The sequence below is a fragment of the Rattus norvegicus genome, chromosome 13 (assembly GCF_021556685.1).
Source record: "Rattus norvegicus strain SHRSP/BbbUtx chromosome 13, alternate assembly SHRSP_T2T, whole genome shotgun sequence".
NCBI lineage: Eukaryota > Metazoa > Chordata > Mammalia > Rodentia > Muridae > Rattus > Rattus norvegicus.
This window is the reverse complement of record NC_141546.1, coordinates 102,805,650-102,827,457: the sequence shown is the minus strand read 5'-3', so window position 1 is coordinate 102,827,457 and position 21,808 is coordinate 102,805,650. Positions and strand designations below refer to the sequence as shown.

At 43.8% G+C, this 21,808-nt stretch overlaps 1 protein-coding gene across 1 annotated transcript in view; it reads right to left on the bottom strand.

Moving 5' to 3' along the window:
- The window catches only part of Ush2a (usherin), a 666,484-nt gene that overhangs the window by 269,042 nt on the left and 375,634 nt on the right, over positions 1–21,808 (bottom strand). The window contains exon 37 of the mRNA NM_001302219.1: positions 6,448–6,627. Within this exon, the coding sequence (NP_001289148.1) occupies positions 6,448–6,627 (180 nt within the window). The remainder of the gene's footprint in view (positions 1–6,447; positions 6,628–21,808) is intronic.

Below are 21,808 nucleotides of genomic sequence, written 5' to 3'. Positions count from 1 at the left end.
GTGTCAGGCGGTAAGGATGGGGAGGGGCTACAGAAAGACCCTTGAGGCGGATCCACCAGTAGCCACTTCCCAGGACTTTCTTTTCTCTTTTCAAAGAATACATTTCAGAACACAGTGGCTTCCCAAGCCTTATATATTTTTATGACTCTTCTAAGTTGTAGTGATCCTCATCGGCTCAAAGGTTGGAATCACCAACTGTTTGTTGCCAGAGAAAACTGGACGGAGTTCAGAAGCACAGGGGGCCCTGAGTTCTTTCCATCAAAGCCGCGTGCATAAACGGAAGAAAGCAGTTCCTTCTGCAAAAACCACGAAGCACTCATAAAAAAAAAAAAAATAGCCCGTCTGTAGCCCGTCAGTGTGAAGTGTGTCAGTAATCATTTTAAACTATGCCCTTTCATACCTCTTCTGTCTCTTTCTGCCTTCTGAGTAGGTCTTTGATGTAACAAAGACAGTTTCAGACAAGATTCCAGTTCATCTGGCAAAAAAAAAAAAAAAAAAAGGCTGAAGTCTGGAGGCAAAACGCAGTGTATTTAAAATTTATACACTCCATAATGCCTTTGTTCTGAACTTGAAGATCCCGAAAAACTTGGGCGCTCCTTTGTCCTCCTCCTCCACGCTCACCCGTTTCTTCGCTGCTTATTATCCAGCTGCTGTGGCTTCCACCATTTAACTACATGCAGAGTCATGGCTGACCCCTCCTGATCAATTGCCAATCCATACAGGTTTGACTGATAAAAGAGCCAATTAGATTTAAGCAAATTAAGGGACATCACCAATGTCAACCACTTATTAAACTGAACACCGAATCCCATGCATACAAAACACAGATGCACCGGGCCCCATTAAGCGCTGAATTCCTAACCCCATTAGTAACTCCAGACCTTGGTGGGGTAAAGGTCACAGGGAGGTTTCATATTTATGGATTAACATTTGGATTCCTTTTTTATTTTTTCAACTCTTTGCCTAGAACTCTTGAACCTGGACCATAATGCTATTCAAGAGCTTGGATTAAAGTGATCTTTCATTTCCTAGAGTATCTTAGCCCTAAGTGGGAGTATTATGTTTTAAAATAATACAAAATGTAGTGACTGTAGGATTTTGGGATTCTGAGAGCATGGGAAGGTAGGGCTGTGTTCCATGGATGAAAAGCAAGACATACTTCATAAAGATCCTAAATACTAAAAATTAATGTTTTTTTTTAACGTACAAAGGTCATTTTAGGGATTGACACCATTAATCAACATACTTCGCTCTCAGTAGCAATCATTGTGCTCCATTCCTAAGTTTAGATAACATGGGTTCATCAGATTTCCCTTGTGTGTATGTGTGTGTCTCTGTTCATGTGTCTGCATGTGTGTGCGTGTACATGTGGAAGCCATAGGCTGATATAAGGCATCTTCCTTGATTATGTCCCTCCTTATGTCTAGAGATGGGGTCTCTCTCTGAACCTGGAGCCCTTGAACTCAAGCTAGGCTGTCTGGCAGCTCTGCTCCCCAGTGCTGGCTTTCTGAGTGTGAGGTCTCATATCGGTTAACACATCGTTCTGGAGATTGGATCAGGTCCTCATGCTTGTGAAGCACATGTTTGATCCACCAAATCGGCTCTCCAGCCTTGTATCTGTTATTTATGTGTTATCGTTCTCCTATCAGCAAGAGAGAGTAGGATACCAGCAGAAGAGATGTCTCAAAGTGTGAGTGAGTGTTTGTGTGTGTGTGTGTGAGTGTGTATGTGAGTGTTTATGTGTGAGTGAGTGTTTGTGTGAGTGTGTGTGTGAGTGTGTATGTGTGAGTGTGTGAGTGTGTGAGTGTGTGTGAGTGTGTGAGTGTGTGAGTGTGTGTGTGAGTGTGTGAGTGTGTGTGAGTGTGTATGTGAGTGTTTATGTGCGAGTGAGTGTTTGTGTGAGTGTGTGTGTGAGTGTGTATGTGTGAGTGTGTGAGTGTGAGTGTGTGTGAGTGCGTATGTGAGTGTGTGAGTGTGTGTGTGAGTGTGTGTGTGTGTGAGTGTGTGTGTGTGAGTGTTTATGTGTGAGTGAGTGTTTGTGTGAGTGTGTGTGTGAGTGTGTATGTGTGAGTGTGTGAGTGTGTGAGTGTGTGTGAGTGCGTATGTGAGTGTGTGAGTGTGTGTGTGTGAGTGTGTGTGTGGGTGTGTATATGTGAGTGTGTGAGTATGTGAGTGTGCATGCATGTGTGTGTGTGTGTGTGTGTGTGTCACATACAATGCTGGAAGTATCCAACAAGGGACATGAGATTCTTTGGACTTTGAGTTACAAGTAATTGTGAGTCACCGGACACACGTGCTGGGAACGAAACTCTGAAAGGGTCTCTGAAAGAGCGGTTTGCACTCATAAGTACGGAGCCATTTTTCCAGCCTGGCATTTAAAATTCTTCATACTGCATGCCCTTGTCTCCTTTGTCTAGATTCCTGCATAAGCTAAGGTGTATTCATCTTATACTCATTGGAGAAAATGTAACTGAGCTCATGAAATGTGGAGCTGTTTCCTACATTAATTCTCTGGTCAGACTGCAGCTAGATTTACATGGAGAGCTTTCTCCACTGGAGAGCTGTGTGCAGAGGAGGTCACAGCTGTACACAGAGGAGGTTACAGTGTTGCACAGAGGAGGTCACAGCTGTGCACAGAGGAGGTCACAGGAGTGCACTCAGGAGGTCAGAGGAGTGCACAAAGGAGGTCATAGCTGTCCACAGAGGAGGTCACAGGTATACATACAGGAGGTCACAGATGTGCACAGAGGAGGTCACAGGTGTGCACAGAGGAGGTCACAGGTGTGCACACAGGAGGTCACAAGTGTGCACACAGGAGGTCACAGGTGTGCACACAGGAGGTCACAGCTGTGCACACAGGAGGTCACAGCTTTGCAGATGACTATCACATAAAGGTCATCAGGTGGCGACTAGGTCTGTGAGAAACTGAGAAATGATAACCCAACAGCTTAATGGTTATTTAGCTATTTATCTAAGTGTGTGTATGTAGTACATGCCTATGTGTGTGCAGGTGCATATACATATACACAAGGGGATGCCACATGTCCTTCATGGTCTCTGGCTGAACTTCTTTAGCTATTCTGGTTAGACTGCCTGATGGCAAATCATCTACAACAATCTTCTGGTCTTAACCCCCTACAGTTCTGGGGTGACAGACATTGAAAGCTACAGGGACTAGTCTGTGTGCTGGGGTTCTGAATTCAGCCCTTCATGAGGCATAATAAGCAGGTTCCCATGAGCCGTCTCCTCAGCCCCTTGTTAAGCTGACCTGACCAACTTATTCATGCTCTCACCAATTATTCATCACACACCTACCTCGTGCCAAGTCTGATTTAGGCACCGAAGATAAAAATGAACAGGGCCCAGTCCCTGCTATGTAGGGTCTTATCGGCAACCTGCGATGGTCAAATTAAACAGATGACTTCAATACACGTGAGTGTATTCTGTGCTGTGGACTGAATCTCAGACTAGGTCGGCAAGAGATAGCATACTGATGAACTGATGAAATAGGTGAATTTATTCATGTAGGCATGTGTGCTCTGTGGTATGTAGTGTGTGGGCTGTGTGGGCTGTGTGTGTGCATGTGAGTGTGTATGTGTGTGTGTGTGCTGTGTGGTATGTGGTGTCTGTGGTGTGTGGGTTGTGTGTGTGCATGAGAGTGTGTGTGTGTGGTGTGTGGTGCATGTGCTGTATGTATATGGTGTATGATGTGTGCAGTGTGTGGTATGTGTATGTATGTGGTATGTGGTGTCTGTGGTGTGTGTATGTGGGTATGTGTGGTGTGTGTGTATGTGTGTGTGCATGTGTGTGTGTGGTGCATGGGTGTATGTCTATGTGTCTGTGATATGTGTGTGTATGTGGTGTTTGTGTAGTGTGTGCATGGTATATGTGTGTGTATGTTTGTGTGTGTGTGTATATGTCTGATGTGTATGGTGTGTGGTGTGTTTTGTGTTTGGTATGTGGTGTATGTGTATGTGTATATGTGGGTGAGTGTGTGTGTGTGTGCATGTGAGTGTGTGGTATGTGTATATATATGTGTGGCATGTGCATGTGGGGTGTGTATTTATGTGTGTATATGCATATGTGATATGTGTGTATGTATGCTTTGAAAGTGTTTCTGTACCCAAGGGCTTCTGTGGAAACAAGAAGAGAACATTGGCATCTTGCTACAACCTTCTCCCCTTTAGTTCCCTGAGTTGGAACCGTTTTCTGAGCTTTGATCTCACTCTGTAGTACTAGGGTGAGAGGTCGGTTAGACAGAAGTATCTACTGTCTCCCGTTCGACATCCCAGGCACTGAGGTTTTCAGCATGCGGTCACGCCCAGCTTTTACACAGGAGCTGACTATTCAAACACAGTTCTGCACTAAGCACTCTCACGTGCTGAGTCACTCTTCCAGCCCTGCCCACCAGGTAGTATTTAATAGGAAACATTATGTAAAGGAAAACCAGTGGCATTTCCCTTCCTTTCACCTGCTGAGCCATCCCCCTCCCCAGGTAATATTTGAGGGCAAACACTAGGTAAAGGAAAAACCATCCGCTTCCCTCCCAACCCCCAAACTTTCTATAATGGCGCCTTTCATGTATCTGAAAAGAAACCATAGCTAAGGCTACTTTGTTTCAAACCTCACATTTTCCAGCAAAGAAAGACCCTGGAAACTCAGTATCACCACAGGGTGGACCTGGGAGAGGAAAGCAAAGGCGGGGGTGGCTGGACTAGGCAAACACAACGAAAGCGAGGAGTACACAGTAGCACCTCTGCCAGTTGGCTCCCTCCTGCCTGCTGCTTCATTTACTGCCCATTTCGGTATGAAGCTGGGCTCTCTGGAAGGCATGCAAGACTTCTTTAATAACTCTCGGCACTAATTTAATTCTACTTAAACACACATATTCTACCAAATGCCACATGCTTTTCAGCGTGATTTTTTATGTGTAAATCACGATAATCTGTTTTCAGCTCATTAAGTAAAAGGAAGCATGAACTAAAACCTATTTAATCAATGAGGTGTCACCTTTAAACTGCCACAAGGTCATAAAAGAGATCATTTCAAAGCAGTGAGTTTCCTAATTGTGATCAGCAACAATCTAACAACGACGGGAGAAAGGAAGTCCTGGTGGCGGCACAGACATGGCCAATGCTCTGTCTCCAAAGATGCTGCTTCCTCTTTGGGTGAAGGGTCACCTTCCACATCCGTCCTCTGGGTACTTACTTTCAGTGGTTACACTGATCCCAGTTGCCCTAAACCAGTGAAGAGCCTCAGTTCCCAGTGGGCCTCAGCTCTGCCCCACCCCTCATAAAGCAATGATGTATTAGTTCTCCTATTTCAGTTACATTGATCCTTGCGTTAACAGACACACCTTCGTGTGAGTACTGCACGAGCAGCAAGCCTGTGCTGTTTTAACTGAGTTGTCATCACATACAGACAAGAACTTACCGGACCACACAGGCCTAACTACGCCACGGACCATGGATAGAATCAGTGCCTTTGTGAATTCAAACTACGTTGCCATAAACCGAGAATGATCTAAGTCAGAACACATGCTGTAAAAGGAACACACAGCTGACCAAGCTTCTTCCGCGCCAGGAAGTTGGCTGCAGGGCAGACGAGATCTCCTTGGTCATTCTCCCGCTGCATTTTCTGAAAGTCCACATTCCCCAGCCTCAGTTGGATGTCTCGCTACTTTGAACCTGCTTTCTGTTCAGGATCTATGAATACCGAACCGAGGGGGGAGATTTCGTTTTAGCCCTCAGACCTCACAGGTAGTCAGGGCGTGGGATGGAGCTGACTGCACATCTAAGATCAATAAGTATGGCTGTTCCAAACTGCGCCAATTTTGGATAAAAATATTTAAAATAAACCTACTCAGAATGCATTGGATTTCAGATAGGAAGGGGGTAGAGTAAATGCTGGGATGAAGTGTTTATGTTGTGTGTGAATGAGAGTCTGACTGTAATAGCCACTCCATGCCCCTTACAAGAAGACCTATATTTTTAAACTGACATTGTCAATATGTTCTAAAAGGAGTTGTACCTTTCTGCAATTCTCCAATAGTAAGTACTGATGCTCCTGTCTCCTTCCTCATATGCTGTCAACATTGAGAAGGTTTAACAAAATCTCGCAAGTTGAAGAAATGAGCAAACAAATAAAAATAAACAAAAAACAGAAAAAATTCCTAATGTTTCTAAGATATGGGCATCAGAGATAACCTGTGTATAAAGACACACACACACACACACACACACACACACACACACACACACACAGTAAAAAAAAAGACACATTAAAGTAATCAAAGAATATCAATAAGGAGTTTCCACAAAAGAAAACATCCTAAACATGAAAAACTACAGTCGAGCCTCTCCATTCTAAAATGGAGTTCACTTGCTACTCAGTTCTTGGGCCTCTTCTAGTTAAATTCAGAAAGCCAACAAAAGATTTCACACTCACCGCCAGGAGGCATTTCAACAGAGACGCGGTCACTGAGCACGCTCCCTTGGCTATTGGAAGCATTCACTTGTACAGTGTAATTCGAGCAAGGAACCAGTCTGTCCACCAGCACCCAGAGCCGGTCTCCTTTGCTGCTGTGCACGGTTTTTGTGCTGCTGAGAAGGGTGTAGTTGTCTCCTGCTGATTGAAGAGAAAATTGCACTTAACGGGTTATCTTCTGCAATTGCCTGAGTATTTTTCCAGGTTGGTTTCATGTTTCATGAGATGGCCACATATAAAACATTTATAAAGATATGTTCTCACAGGTATTAGCAAACGTGCAAAGGAAAGAATGCCTGCTGACCATTGGAGAGGCCCAGGGCTGGAACTCGTGCTTAGCTTCTTTAGTAATGTTTCTTCTCCCACGATACCTGATGTTTCTGAGCATCTAGCTTTTATCCGTGAGCTGGATTCTCACACAGTACCACCATGAAAGTCAGCTGAGATCTTTCTTTCCTGCACCCAGCATAAAATATCTGCTCAAAACCACCTGTTATGTGGTATTCTTGGCCTTCTGAGCATAATGTGTATAATAGCACACAGCAAAGAAGCATTCTCTGTGTGCGGCTCATCAAAGTATGTAGTCTGGTTAACTGCCTGTGAACAAATCTACCCAGCTCTCTCACTACCGTAAAAACACACGACAGATTGCTGCTGCTGTTTTGCTGTAATCCACACAATTCACACCCACAAGACAAGTGTAATCCACACAATTCACACCCACAAGAGAAATATAATCCATACAATTCACACCTGCAAGACAAGTGTAATCCACACAATTCACACCCGCAAGACAAATGAAATACATACAATTCACACCCAAAAGACAAGTGTAGTCTGTACAATTCATACCCATAAAACAAGTATAATCTATGCAGTTCACACCACAATACAAATGAAATCCATATAATTCACACCACAAGACAAATAAAATTCATACAATTCACATCCAGAAGACAAGTGTAATTCAGACAATTCGCACCCAAAAGACAAATATAATCCATATAATTCACACCCACAAGACAAGTGTAGTCCATACAATTCATACCCATAAAACAAGTGTAATCTATGCAGTTCACACCACAAGACAAATGAAATCCATATAATTCACACCACAATACAAATAAAATTCATACAATTCACATCCAGAAGACAAGTGTAATTCAGACAATTCACACCCACAGGGGAAATATAATCCATATAATTCACACCCACAAGAGAAATATAATCCATACAATTCACACCCACAGAGGAAATATAATCCATACAATTCACACCCACAAGAGGAGTGCTGAACACTGGCATGTGCTTAAGATGTATGCACCTGGCATCCAGTCTCCTGAGTGACTATTAACTATGTGCTAATCATCAAAATCTACTGCTGTTCAATTAAGATCTAATGTTGTTCAATTGTGACCAACACAAATCTCATGTCGTTTTATTTTTCTATCAGATAATATTCCAAATTCTAAGACTAACAGGAGTCTGAGATCTGGTTAGGGTGTGGCCATTTCACGAAACATTGGGGGGGACAGGTAAGATTAAACACACACAAAATTATCCTTAAAGTTATTTATAAATATTTGCAATAATTTTCAGGTGAAGGAAGTAGCTGAAATTTTTACTGTGACAATATATGCACAGTTAGGTGTCTTTTTTGGCCACAAGAAATCCTGACTCCACACAATAATTTGTCATTTTGGTCTTGAAATTGGTACAACCAAAGGCACGGCTATTCCAGAGAGAATAATATTGTCTATGCACTAGAACACTGGGGAGTGTAGGTGCTATTTATTTTCAATAAAGAAGTATTCTAAGTTTATGGAGAGATGCCAAGTCCCAGGTGGCAATAGGAGCTCTATTCTGCAGTATATGCCATGCCGTGACGACAGAGTTTTAAGTTTTAGGGGCTTCACTCCAAGTGAGTGTCATTCTGATTGTGCCCTTTGAACCCTCTGTGCTTCTCTGTGGCTTCGTAGTCTGATTGAAGACCGCTGAGTGCCAACTGTATGCACCGAGACTTCGGTGCCCACAAGAGGACTCTTCAAAAGCATAAAGTGTGGGCCCTGTACCGGAAAGGTCTGTTAACAGAGCATGCAGGTCCTGTCTGGTCGCTGTCCCGGGACAGTGACATGGCCAGCTTTAGGCCCCAGGGTGCCAAGCTCTCTGGAAGCAATTTTACTAATGGCTAAAACGAAGGCTGCTGTTGTCACAAGCTCAGCTGTAAAATTCCAGAAAGGTCACCTTGTCCTACTGAGACCCAGACAGATGCCCATCTGGCAAAGAAGTTGTATAATTTGCACATCATGTGAAAGGCTGAGAACGGCAAACACTGACACAATTCTACAATTATGCCACAAGAGCATAATTTTACCTATTTCTAACCAGGTGTGAACACGAGAGTCAGCATCTATGCTCAAAACACCAGAGAAAAAGTGTCCTCCTTGTGTTGGGTTTGTTTATTTGTGTTGGAAGCATTTTTTTTTTTTGAGATGTAAAAGAGACCCTGTCAGGAGCTCTGAAAATGGCATGGCAGAGAGAAATATATTAAGTGCCACTTTCCTCTAAGTTTGCCATATAACAACATTAATACACGGCAATTATACAATTAGTTGTAACGTTAGTTTCTAGCTATAGAACAATGATTACTGAGCAATTATAAGAAGTATATAATTACTCAATAATTATGAGAAGGAAGCAATTATATAACCATTTTGCTCAGCTCAAAAAAAAAATCTGCACACGTGTATCTTCAGGAGCGGTGCAGACGAGTGAGTGTGATCTTCCCTCGTGCCTCCACTGGGGCATGGCTCAGCTCAGAAAACCCAGGGTGAAGGCCAGGATTTCCACTCTTCACGAAGCTCAAAAATCCTCCATTCAAAACCCTGTGTGGATCGACATATTAAAGTACCTTCCTCATCCCGCCACCCACGCTCTCCTTTCTCCTTCACCTTGATGACTCTGGACTCCCAGATAAAGGCGCACTTTGTCAAACTACACAGCTCTGGGTTGCGCCTCTGGACTGAGCTGTGTTTTAGCATTCTCCTGTGCTCGTACATGGGTTCCTCTGGGCCGGACGGTCTCAAGACCGGAGCCGCTGAACCCTGAGGTGATAAGCGGTTCATCACAGTCCTCCCTTCCTGTTGGCTCTGCCTCGGCCCGTGCTCTGTGGGAGTAATTGTGGCTGAGTGGGTAAGTTTCTGGGCTGGGAACCAGAGTTCGCCACACTCTGAATCCCAGTCATGACGATGTTTAGCAGAGCCTCTCCGATCCACACTGCTGTAACTTAACAGGAAGCACTGGACTGCAGGACTGTCGGGAGAGCCAAACTCTTTCCTGAATGGGCTGTTTTTAGCTGTAATCCAGGGTTCATTCACACTGGAGTTACTTAGAGCTGTTTCATAAATACGCACACGCTTGGGTTCCACTCAAACCTACTGAGTGAGGAGATCAGTACAGGAAGCGGAAATCACTGAATGATTCATCAATAGGGTGAGATCTGAGAACCACCAGCTGGATTAGGTACTGTAGCTATGCTAGTTTTAAAGATTTATTTGATTTGTATGACTGCATTACTTGTATGTATGCCTGTGTACATGTGTGTCTGATGCCCATAAAGGTCAGAAGAAGGCATTGGATCCTGGACCTGGAGTTGTAGGTAGTTGTGAACTACCAAATGGGTACTGGGAATTGAACCTAGGTCCCATATAAGAGCAGCCAGTGCTCTCAACTTCTGAGCCATTGCTCCGGCCCCAACAATTAGGGTAATCTTACAGTAATGATCACAGTTCATTTCCTCTGCTTCTAAAAGTAGCTGGACCACACGTGGTCTCCTAAGTAGAAAAGCTTTTGACTCTGGATGTAGGCTATAAAATGTTTATTCTGTTAGTAAATTAGCTATATAAAGAGTATAGTATATAAACATTTCACCCACACAGACACACACACACAGACACACACACAGAGAGAGAGAGAGAGAGAGAGAGATTATGTAAACAAGACCTATCTTTGAAGGCTACAAAATCTAACACAACTGTTGTATGAGAAATATTAATGTATGCACGAAAGAACTTCAAAGTGAGTTATCAGCTAGCACTGTGGTATCTATGACGACAGCGACTTCACAATTTCTGACTTAGTATTTTCTTCTCCTGTGTTTCTTCATTCATGGTGCAGGGACTGGAAACAGGTTTCTTATATCACAAGGAGGGAATAAAGTTTTATATGGATCTTAGAACTGACATCTTATTACTACTGTTGTATGTGTATGTATGTTCTTGGTGCTGTTATATGCATGTGTGTGCAAGGGGCAAGAGAAGTCACCAGTTTCCTTGCAGCTGGATTTGCAGGCAGTCCTGAGCTCCTCTAGGAGGGCACTGGAAACTGGATTCAGGTCCCCTGGAAGGGCAGTGAGCACTGTTGATCACTGACCCCCAGTCACATCATTAAAGAAAAAAAAAAGTGTGGCTAGTAACTGTCTGTAACTAGTTCCTAGGGATGTGACACCCTTTTCTAATCTCCTGGGTTAGGTGAAGGTACAGACACAGTATACAGATATACATAGAGGCAAAATATTTATATACATAAAAATGAAAATCAATCAATCTTTTAAGATAAATGGCTCTAGCTACTTCAGGATATTTCAAATTTTGAGGAATCCTTAGACATATTAGATCATCTAGTTCTGTCTTTCTATTTTATTTCAGAGGGGGGGAGTGAGGGAGAGAGAGAAAGAGAGAGAAAGAAGAGGAAGGAGGAGGAGGAGGAGGAGGAGGAGGAGGAGGAGGAGGAGGAGGAGGAGGAGACAGCTAAAATCTGTGTCACCAGGTTCAACAGCAGACCAACAGGTTCACCTGCTGCTCCTAGCATGAACCATTGATGTTTTCGAGGGAGAAAACTTCCATACTCTTATTTGTATAATAGCAGGATATTTTCTATGCAATTATTTTGTTAAGTGAGACCCAATGTAAGTGGGTATTTTTGCACGTCAGATTCAGGATGTAAAGATGGTTATTGTCCTGGGACACTGTCCTATGGGATTCTCTTGATTGAAATCACGTAAGTGGGTATCCTTTCTCGTTCTCGTAATGTTCATTGTCACAAAAATTTTAATGCACCATATATTCCATAATTTTTTCCTCTGTGCAGTGCCGCTCTGACCTTTTCAATATTCTATAATTTGACTGGCTGGCCATTTCTGTTCTCTTCTTTTTTACAGCCTTATTAACTTGTAGGAAGGAGGTGAGGCGAACCACCAATCAGAGTCCATAATATTACAAAGGTCAGCGTGGCTGTGCCGTGCCCTCACGCACAGATACTGCACCGTGAGCGGCAGACATTAACATCCTGATATCTTATTCATGTGACAAAGACTGTAACAAGAACAGAAAACGGCACAACATGAATCCGTTCTCCAGAAAGAGATGATAATGAGAAATGACAGCGGACAAACCAAACTGAATCTTGTTACGTCGTGGTGATTTCACGTGTCTCACCCAGGGCCCCTCTGTTCTATACCGGCCCTTGTCTGAATCCAGTTAGACCTTAACGTAGGAAAGGTGTTAACTAATTTTCCTATTTCCAGCTACAAAAGCTGTATATTTTGGCCTATTGAGCTCTCGGTTTTAGAGGTGGTGTGCTTCATCCATCCCAATCCCTTAGCGCTCTGCCAATACCCAAGAGAAAAGGCATGGAAGGCCATAGCACAGATCGTGCTGGCCAGGCTCGCCGGCCCGCACTGGGACAGGTGTGCAGGGAGCTAAGACACTCTAGACAGCCATTACTAGTATTTAAGCTTTTGGTGCTTCTTCATTTTTGAGACATTTTGAGATACTGTTTTGGATTATTGTACTCATCCAGTATATTTTCCAAGTCTCATAATTCTATAGGTCTTTGAGTAGAAGGGGGTCTCAAAGGTGCTGGGGGTTCACTCTGTAACTTATCTGTGGACTCGGCAACTGCTGACCCAGAAAGAAGCATGTGACCACACAAAACGTTTATGGAAAACTAAATACCTAGTCTGTTTTTCTCACCATGTCTCTCACCTCACGTCTCTCCTTTATCCTCTTCCCCTCTCTCTCTCCCTTTCTTTGACTAAGTTTCATTTATCCCAGCTGGTCTTGAGTTTGGGATGTCACTGACAGTGGCCTTGAACTTGTGACCCTTATGGCTGCACCTCCACACTGGTGGGATCACAGGCGTGTAGTAGCATGCCTAGTTTATTCAGTGTTGGAGAAAGAATCCAGAGCTTCATGCACGCTAGGCAAGTGCTTGGTGGACCAGTCTGCACCTTTAGCGCATAGGTTTTAATTTTTGAAATTATATTATAGTAATTAATAATTATTAATTATATACATCATTTCTCCCTCCCCTTTCCTCCCCTAAACCCAAACCATACCACATATGGCCCTCCCCATCTTTACCATGTAGTCACATTTGTCGGGACCTATAAACACAACATCTTCGTATTAAGAGTAGTATTTACTTTGGAGACAGAAAGAAATAATCAGAGTGATCCCTACTGTGTTTAAAGTTATGCACTGAACTTAAATTACTTGTGAGTCTGAAAGAGAACATTTATGAGCCAAGAAGTTTAGTATTGCACTCGGTCATGTAATACTTGTCTAGATATGAAACTTATTTTGTTTTGTTTCATTCCTTTTTTTTTTATTTATTCACTTTGCATCCCGCTCACCTCTCTCTTTCTTTTTGACTCGACATTTCAAAAGAAGAAGAAAGAAGTTGTCTGGGAGTCACATAGTCCTCTAAGGACAGTGTCCATTTCTTACTGCTACTGTGACGAGTCTATGTAATTTTAATTAGTCGCCATTAGGTGAAAGGTCTTCTTCTTTGATTGCTCTTTAAGTTGGTCACTCTGCAGTGCAGACACTGGCACTACAAGGAACAAACACACCCAGTATCTCATCAACACAACGGAGAAAGACACGTTTGGAGCAAGAACGGCAACAGTGTTCTGCTCCACGGTTCTGTTTTCCCAAGTGGACGTTATGTTAGTGACGTCAGGCGTGAGCTGAAGCCAATGCTTTGGACATTTTCTGTGGTGTGTGGTGCTGTGAACCCAAAACCACCCTCAAAGCACAACCTACTAAAAATGCATAGAGATTAAGAAAACGGGATCTGTTTTTGTCATCTATGCTCTGTAATCTGAAAAGTCAGCTTTCTGGACATACTTCGATAGATTTCTCTCCATTTTGGCACAGCAAATTCCAAATGAGCGAATGAAAGAGTGCTTTGGGCCAATGAGTTCCAGTCATAGAGAGTGGCTTCCAGCTTCCCCACTGAAGAGTGGGCATGCGCAGGGCTATTTTATCATCAGGAATGTTTCCTGGTAGAGTTCCTACACTGCCTTTCCACACACACCACAGGTGCCGAACCCTTTGCCCCACTGTGATCAATCGGAAAATCCTACTGCCATTATTGATCCCAGAGCACTGACCACCACCCAACTACAGTTTCACAACATGCTCAGAATTTAGACCTTACTGTGAGCGGTTATATGTGCTTGCGAAGCATCCTAAGTTTGAGACCAGCGACTGTCTGGGGAGGTAAGCATCAGGTGGGGATTGCATAGTTTTTCCCAAGGACTTCCAGCTGCTGTCCTTGAGGGTCATGCTGTTGGGGCTCCTGTGCTTCTTGTGACCTGTTGTCATGGACCAGGATTGCTACCAGCAGCAGCGCCAAGCTACCCATGCATAGTGTCTCACGCTATCTCTAAGCCTTGGCATACCTTATTGGCTCCTCAGCTGAAGATCTCAGAGGGACAATCCAAATGCTGCTGGGCCAGAAGCCACATTTCTAGGTTCTGAAGATGCCCTCTCAGCACAGGGTGGCTGAATTTGGACCTAGCAGGCTGCCGGGACTGAGGGTCTTGGTTTATTGCTAGCACTGGGCTAAAGGCTGCTGTCACTGGCTGCTTGTTAGTGAGGCTTTGATTCTTTGTCTCCCTGTGGAAATCTCCTCAGTATGGCTTGGTCTCCCTAATACAACTGGGTCTCCCTAGTATGGCTGGGTTTCCTTAGAAAGGTCTCCCCAGTATGGATGGGTCTCCCCCAGTATGGATGGGTCTCCTCCAGTACGGCCTCTTACCATGCCAGGGAGATCATCTCCCAGCAAGACATTTTCCAAACTTATTGAGTGAGCTCGCAGAGGTCATATTCCCACATCCTTTCTTAGGAAGGTTAGAAGCAAGTCACAGATTTTGACCACCATAAGAGGAAGGCTTTCCACAAAGCCATGAGCCCAGGAACTGGGAATTGCTGGTGCACCTTACAGACTGTACACACAGTTTCTAAATGTGCAGATGCAAATTGTCTTGCTGGAGAGAATTGGAAATCAGTCATGAAGTCTGGAAAGTATATAGGGAGAAGAGTGATGAATTCAGTATTGTCAAAAGTCACCCACATGGGAAGAAAACTGGAGGACGGAAATAACATTAGCAAAGCAGCTGAAGGCTCTGGTGGGACAGTTATGGGAAGGGGTTAGTCAGGTAAGGTGTCACATGCCTGTCATTCCAGTGTCTAGCTGGTTGAGGCAAAAGAACCATTGTGAGTTTGAGGCCAGCTTGGGTTATAAAGTGAGATACAGGGTGGCTGGGCTATCCAGAAAGACCCTATTGAAAAAAAGAAAGGAAGAAAAGGAGGGTTGGATAGGTGAGAAGAGAGAGGAGGGTGGAGAGAGGGAGGGAGGGAGAGAGGGTCACTCTGGCTCCTAACTGTGAAAGCAGATAAGATGAGGTTCCTTCCACACTGAACAACACAATTGCTCACTGCTCACAGAGCAGGCATAGAAACTAAGGAAAATCTCGAGAACACAATTAGCCTTGCCTTTCAGAAGAGAGAGCAGCCAAAGCATGTCAGAGGTGGGAAAGACGTCAGAGCTAGCTGTCCTCTGGGTCTTCAGATTGGCTGAAAACACAAGGGTCCAGGAATGGCTCATGTATGGGAGGTTACAGAGTGGAAGCATCCTCAGAACATTCACATCCTAGATGTGAACTAAATTCCACAGGGTTCTAACTCATCATTCTACAATCTCTACTTCCCTCTATCCTCCCAAGCCACAGATACACAAGGCTTTGAGAACATCCAAGGTTCATGTTGGTACAACACAAACTGAAAGCCAGAGAAGCCTGGGTTCCCAGCATCAGAGCCAACCACACAGTGATGAAAAGGAACCCAAAGGAAGAAAGAGTGGACTGGGTATTCATAGCACCAAAAAGGAACACAAAAAAAATATGAAACAACCATGTAGCTTGGGGTGGGATGGGGAGATATGAACCTTAAAAAGTTAAAGAAAGTATCATAGAGACACTCTGGAAATAGAAATAAAACAAACAAACAAGCCCTTATTAAGTATTTAGTAAACAACATAGTTGAAACGAGTTAGATGCTAAAAACCACAAGGACAGAGTGATGGAAGGTTTCGTTGCAAGCACCATCCACCAAGAGAAAGACTGAGACATGATAGCATGATTTTCAGTCAGCGGGACTCAAGTGGCCAAGAATATCATTGTGACCCAGGAGGAGTTTACTTTGCTTGATGGTTTGTGGTGACTGAAAGGCCAGGAGGGAAGGTCCAGGGCCTGTGGCCATTGCCTCATCAATCAGATGTTTCCACTCATGGAGTCCAAATCTTGATGGAGAGAATCAATGGTTAGGGTTGTTCTAGAAAGCTCTAAGATTGTTGAGGCTCCAGAAGCAGAGCTGTGATTCTCTGGGACCACCAAGTGGGTTCTGATCTCACGGGGGCTGCTCTAGTATCTGTTGTCTTGCAGACAACTGGAGTGCATACAACCGGAGACCATACAACTGGAGAGCATACAACCTGAGTGCATACAACCTGAGTGCATACAACCTGAGTGCATATAACCTGAGTGCATACAACCGGAGAGCATACAACCTGAGTGCATACAACCGGAGAGCATACAACCTGAGTGCATACAACCAGAGTGCATACAACCGGAGTGCATACAACCTGAGTGAGTGCATACAACCTGAGTGCATACAACCTGAGTACATACAACCAGAGAGCATACAACCTGAGTGCATACAACCGGAGAGCATACAACCTGAGTGAGTTCATACAACCGGAGTGAGTGCATACAACCTGAGTGCATACAACCAGAGTGAGTGCATACAACCGGAGTGAGTGCATACAACCTGAGTGCATACAACCTGAGTGCATACAACCTGAGTGCATACAACCGGAGAGCATACAACCTGAGTGCATACAACCAGAGTGCATAAAACCTGAGTGAGTGCATACAACCTGAGTGAATACAACCTGAGTGCATACAACCGGAGTGAGTGCATACAACCTGAGTGCATACAACCGGAGTGAGTGCATACAACCTGAGTGCATACAACCGGAGTGAGTGCGTATAACTGGAGTGAGTGCATACAACCTGAGTGAGTGCATACAACCCTACCTTCTGTCCAACTTGCCCAGACACTAAATTTCCTGTTATAGTACTTCCTGTTCACAGACTGAATGTTTTCCTGTTTCCTGTTAACACACCACCGGTGACCTAAAGGTCAAGGAAGAAGTTTGCCATTTGTTAGCATGTGTTATTTAGCAGGGGGATTTTCCCCTTTTTCTACATCAAATAAATTATAATAGCAATCATTCACTTCTGGAAAACAAAGTAAGGGAGAGATCAAAGGCCTAAGGATAGTACAGATCTCTTCAGATAAGAAAATAAAAAGGCCATGCTACCCTAGAGTAGTCACCACAAGTGGGAAGTGCAGAGTTGCTCTCGCCTTTGGATTGAAGAAAAGCAAAGGAGGAAACAAAATCCTGCCTTGTTATAAGTATTTTTAAGGGAGCTATTAAGTGCTTTAACTAACCTAGGCAAGAAGCTGGCTTAGAATGAACCTGTAGCCACGATGGCCACTGTAATACGGTACCAAGAGTATATAAAGGTCATAAGATATAAATCTGTTTGTAAAGCAAAGAGAGTCTGCTATATAAATGTTGGCCTCTCGAGCAGCAACTTAATCAATTTTGTTCTGCAATTTAAAGTTGGGCTCTGTTTCTCTGTTCAGTTCTGCAGACGGTGTCTTCGTAGCCTGGGTAATTACAGAGGGGAAAGCAGCAGCTCGAATCCCTTCGGAGATGTTTAACTTCCCTTAGCTGTTTTCTCATTGTTAACCCAGAGAAGTTGGTGCAGTACGGTTCTAAAACAAGTGTATAAAGATACACAACGCCTCTGCTCCTGGACAGGCTCCTGCGCTTGCCTCACAGAGCCGTAAGAAGGCAGCTTGCTTCTACGAATGACTAGGCTCATGTTAAAAAGAACGGTTATTTTTAAAACTCGACCTCTCTTGAAGAAAACTATTGAGAGATAGCAGTTTAATGAGGCAGCGAGATGTTCAGAGGCTGCCTCTTTCCGTCTCTACTCATGTGGGGGCTTCCTTTGCTGGTATACAGGGATGATTATGATGATGCCAACAATTATCTGCTTTTTAAACACATCCATAACTCACAGATGCCAATAAGAATATGCAATTCTCCGGGGAGATGATCAGAAAGGAAATGACTGAAAAGCAGACCCGGGGAATCTCTAATCCATAGTCAAATATCTAGATTGATTGTGTCACTTGCACCTGTATTGATTTCAATTGGAGTTGCTCACCCAGGGGAAAAATAAAAATGTGGAATAAAACTGATTTATGAGAACAAAATAAATCCTTTTGTGAGCAGTAATGAATTGGTACTATTTAACCCTTTCAATCACCAACTGAAAAAGTCTATTTATTTTTTTCAAGAATGCTGAGCTAGCCAAAAGAAGTCGCATTAAGGTTCTACAAGCCACCACACTTGGCCACCACGCCAGGGAAGGCATGCCACTCCAAACTTGATGGAGGGCAGGGGTTGACATATGGCATACCTTTAGGTTGCCTGGGCCAGCTTCAACATGTCATCATGCTGATGGACTGGCAGGCCACCGCATTAGCGGATCGGTCAGTAAGAGTTTGTTGTGCTTATTTACGTGATTTACAAGGCAGTTGAGATAGGAGAGTGAAAGTCGGCAGTATGTGGCACCAAACGCATCCAAGGTTTTAAAATTTAATGCAGATGTTCATTGGTTTACTTAAAACTTGGTAGGTGGCAGGTAGATTGAGGGCTTCCCCATGGATAAATAGGGTATTTGGGAGAGGTAGTACTCGGCATGACTTGGAGCAAGTATTTGACTTAGAGAATACCACTGTATCCTGGGAATTAAAAAGGATTTGGTTTGGAGAAAAACCCAATACAGTTGTTAATTTTGTCCCTTGAAAGTGTCAATCAACTATGCATTCAATCAGGAAAAAAAAAAACTAACTAAAAACCTGTCCCCTGTGTTCCTTAATATCTAGGAGATAAAACATGGCCTACTGTGTGATTGACTTTTATCTTTTACTTTTGCCCCTGAGCCACACTCAGTACTTGCTCTGAGATCTGCCTACACATTCTCACTCAGAGTAAGGCTGAAGCATTTCCCTAGACTTACAGGCACTGTTCAGCACTTTGCATTTAAAGGGCTTTTCTCATGGGAACCAGTTACTGGGGAGAGTGAGAGGGAGACTTTAAGGGATCCACTTAATCACAAGAAGATAATGAAGAGGAATTTTGAGTGGTTCTAAAACACTCCTACCACAATGAGCAATGGTCTTTGGCTCCTAAGTTCTTGGGTTTTAAGGTCTCAGAGCTAAAATCGGCCAGTATGTTTGTTAATAAAATGTTACTGATTTTCTTCTTCTCTCTTCTCTTCTCTTCTCTTCTCTTCTCTTCTCTTCTCTTCTCTTCTCTTCTCTTCTCTTCTCTTCTCTTCTCTTCTCTTCTCTCCTCTCCTCTCCTCTCCTCTCCTCTCCTCTCCTCTCCTCTCCTCCCTCCCCTCCCCTCTCCTCTCCTCCCCTCTCTTCTCCTCTCTCCTCTCTCCCCTCCCCCCTCCCCTCCAGCCACCTTCCCATCCCCTTCCCATTCCCTTCCCTCCCCTCCCCTCCCCTCTCCTCCTCTCCCATCTCCTCTCCTCCCCTCTCCTCCCCTCCCCTCTCCTCTCCTCCCCTCTCTTCTCCTCTCTCCTCTCTCCCCTCCCCCTCCCCTCCAGCCACCTTCCCATCCCCTTCCCATTCCCTTCCCTCCCCTTCCCTTCCCTCCCCTCCCCTCTCCTCTCCTCTTCTCCTCTCTGTCCTCTCTTCCCCTCTCCTCTCTGTCCTCTCTTCCCCTCTCTCTCCTTCTCTGTCCTCTCTTCCCCTTTCTCTCCTCTCTCCTCTCTCCTCTGTCCTCTCCTTCCCTCCTCTTCTCTTCCCTTCCCCTCCTCTTCTCCCTCTCCTCTCCTCTCCTGTCCTCTCCTCTCCTCTTCTCCTTTCTGTCCTCTCTTCCTCTTTCTCTCCTCTGTCCTCTCTCCTCTGTCCTCTCCTTCCCTTCTCTTCTCTTCCCTTCCCTTCCCTTCCCTTCTCTTCTCCTCCCTTCCCCTCCTCTTCTCCCTCTCCTCTCCTCTTCTCTCCTCTCCTCTCCTCTCCTCTCCTCTCCTCTCCTCTTCTTTTCCATTCAGATAGTCCATTTTTACCACTGTGGAATGCCAAATTCAGCAATATATTACAGGTTAGTAGATAACTCAGTGGGTAAAGTTCTCACAAACACAAAGACCTGCATTTGATCCCCAAACCCATGTGAACAAATCCAGGCATGGGTGGCAAGATGAGTCAAAGGGTAAAGGCATGTATGTGCTTTCTGTCTCGAAGACTTGAGTTCACTCTCCACATGTAAACCGTGGTACACAGGCACTCATACAATACAATAAGAAAAGATAAAAATTAAAAAGCCAAAAATGGTGGCTCAAACCAAAGCTAGCAGATGCCTTAATAGGCAGCCAGAGAGACACTGTTCCTCAAAAGGCAAGTGTCTATCACTAGAGAATTGGTACCTGAGGTTCCCTTTGGATCCTAGATGTATATGCACATGTGTGTATCTGCACATATACATATGTCTGTGCACACATAAATGCATGCACATGAATGTGCACATGTGCTTGTGTGTGTCTGTGTGTGTGTGTGTCCATCCGTGCCCTCATGAAGCATATCAGAAACTAGGAAAAGAGGTTAAAATATCTACAGTCTGAAGATACACACATTGTTACCTTGTTAATATTTCATTGCCTTTTGTCCTGTACTCGTCATATCTGTTTGCTGCTGTTAAAGCTATTGGCACATTTGTAACTGATGCTTGCTGTTCTGCAGATGTGACACTGTATGTTATCTCAGCGATACCTATGCATTGGTACAACCTTAATCTTTCTATTGTTCATCATAATGCAAATCCATGGGCATTCAGGGACATTCTCTACCCTGTTGGTACTAGCCTCTGCTTTACCCCTACAGTGCCCCAACTTGATTTTTATGACATACAATACCGGGGGCACACATTTACAAATATTTTTATGTGTCCATCTGACTTTTTGCTTTGAAAACAATTAGGAGAGTAAAATTCTAGTGGTCTCAGTCTACACAAATAGATATGAACTGTAATCTTCTCATACTGGATTTATTTTAATAATCTAAAATTAATTACCATGAACAAATAGTTGAGCGGATTCTTTGTTTGGGGTATATGTAAATTGTATGGGTTATATCTGTGGTGACAGACTTGAGCGAGAGGTCCTTTTATTCAAATGGCTGTTCACTCTGTGTTTGGGTGGTATCCAGCGGGCGCCACATAATGGAGTCACCCAGCGTGCATTTGTAAAGCACATTTTCTGTCTTCAGAGAGGTGGAAAAGTGGTTAATCCAGAGATTGATAAACATGCAAGGACTCTGGTGACAAGAATGGCGTGCTTCTAAAACACCGCTGTGACACCAATGACTCTGTTAACGCTATAATAAAAATAAGTGAACGCAAAAAGTAAAATATGTGAAGAAAACTACAATGAGAAATACGACTTCTTTATGTAGAAAATTACAAAACTTTACTGGAAGATATAAAATACTTAAATGAATGGAATGATGATACATTCCAGCAGGTGAGACATATCTAAAGATGTTAATTCCTCAACAATAAATTTATTAGGGAGAGAAGCCATTAAACAAACCTGTGGTATTTTGTTCAAGTTAATCTGACGTGCGGTCAGGCGAATATGCATATGAGAACCGAAATCTTCAATTACAGCGCATAATGAGCTGCAGGGTGAGAGAGAACTTAACTTAAAGATGTGAAAGTGTTGAAAAGGTTTTAGCTGTTGGAACCAGCAAATTAATTGAGCACATGGGTGATCTGTCAGACGGATATAGGGAGAAAACAAACATCTCAGAAGCCAGAAGCAGTGTAG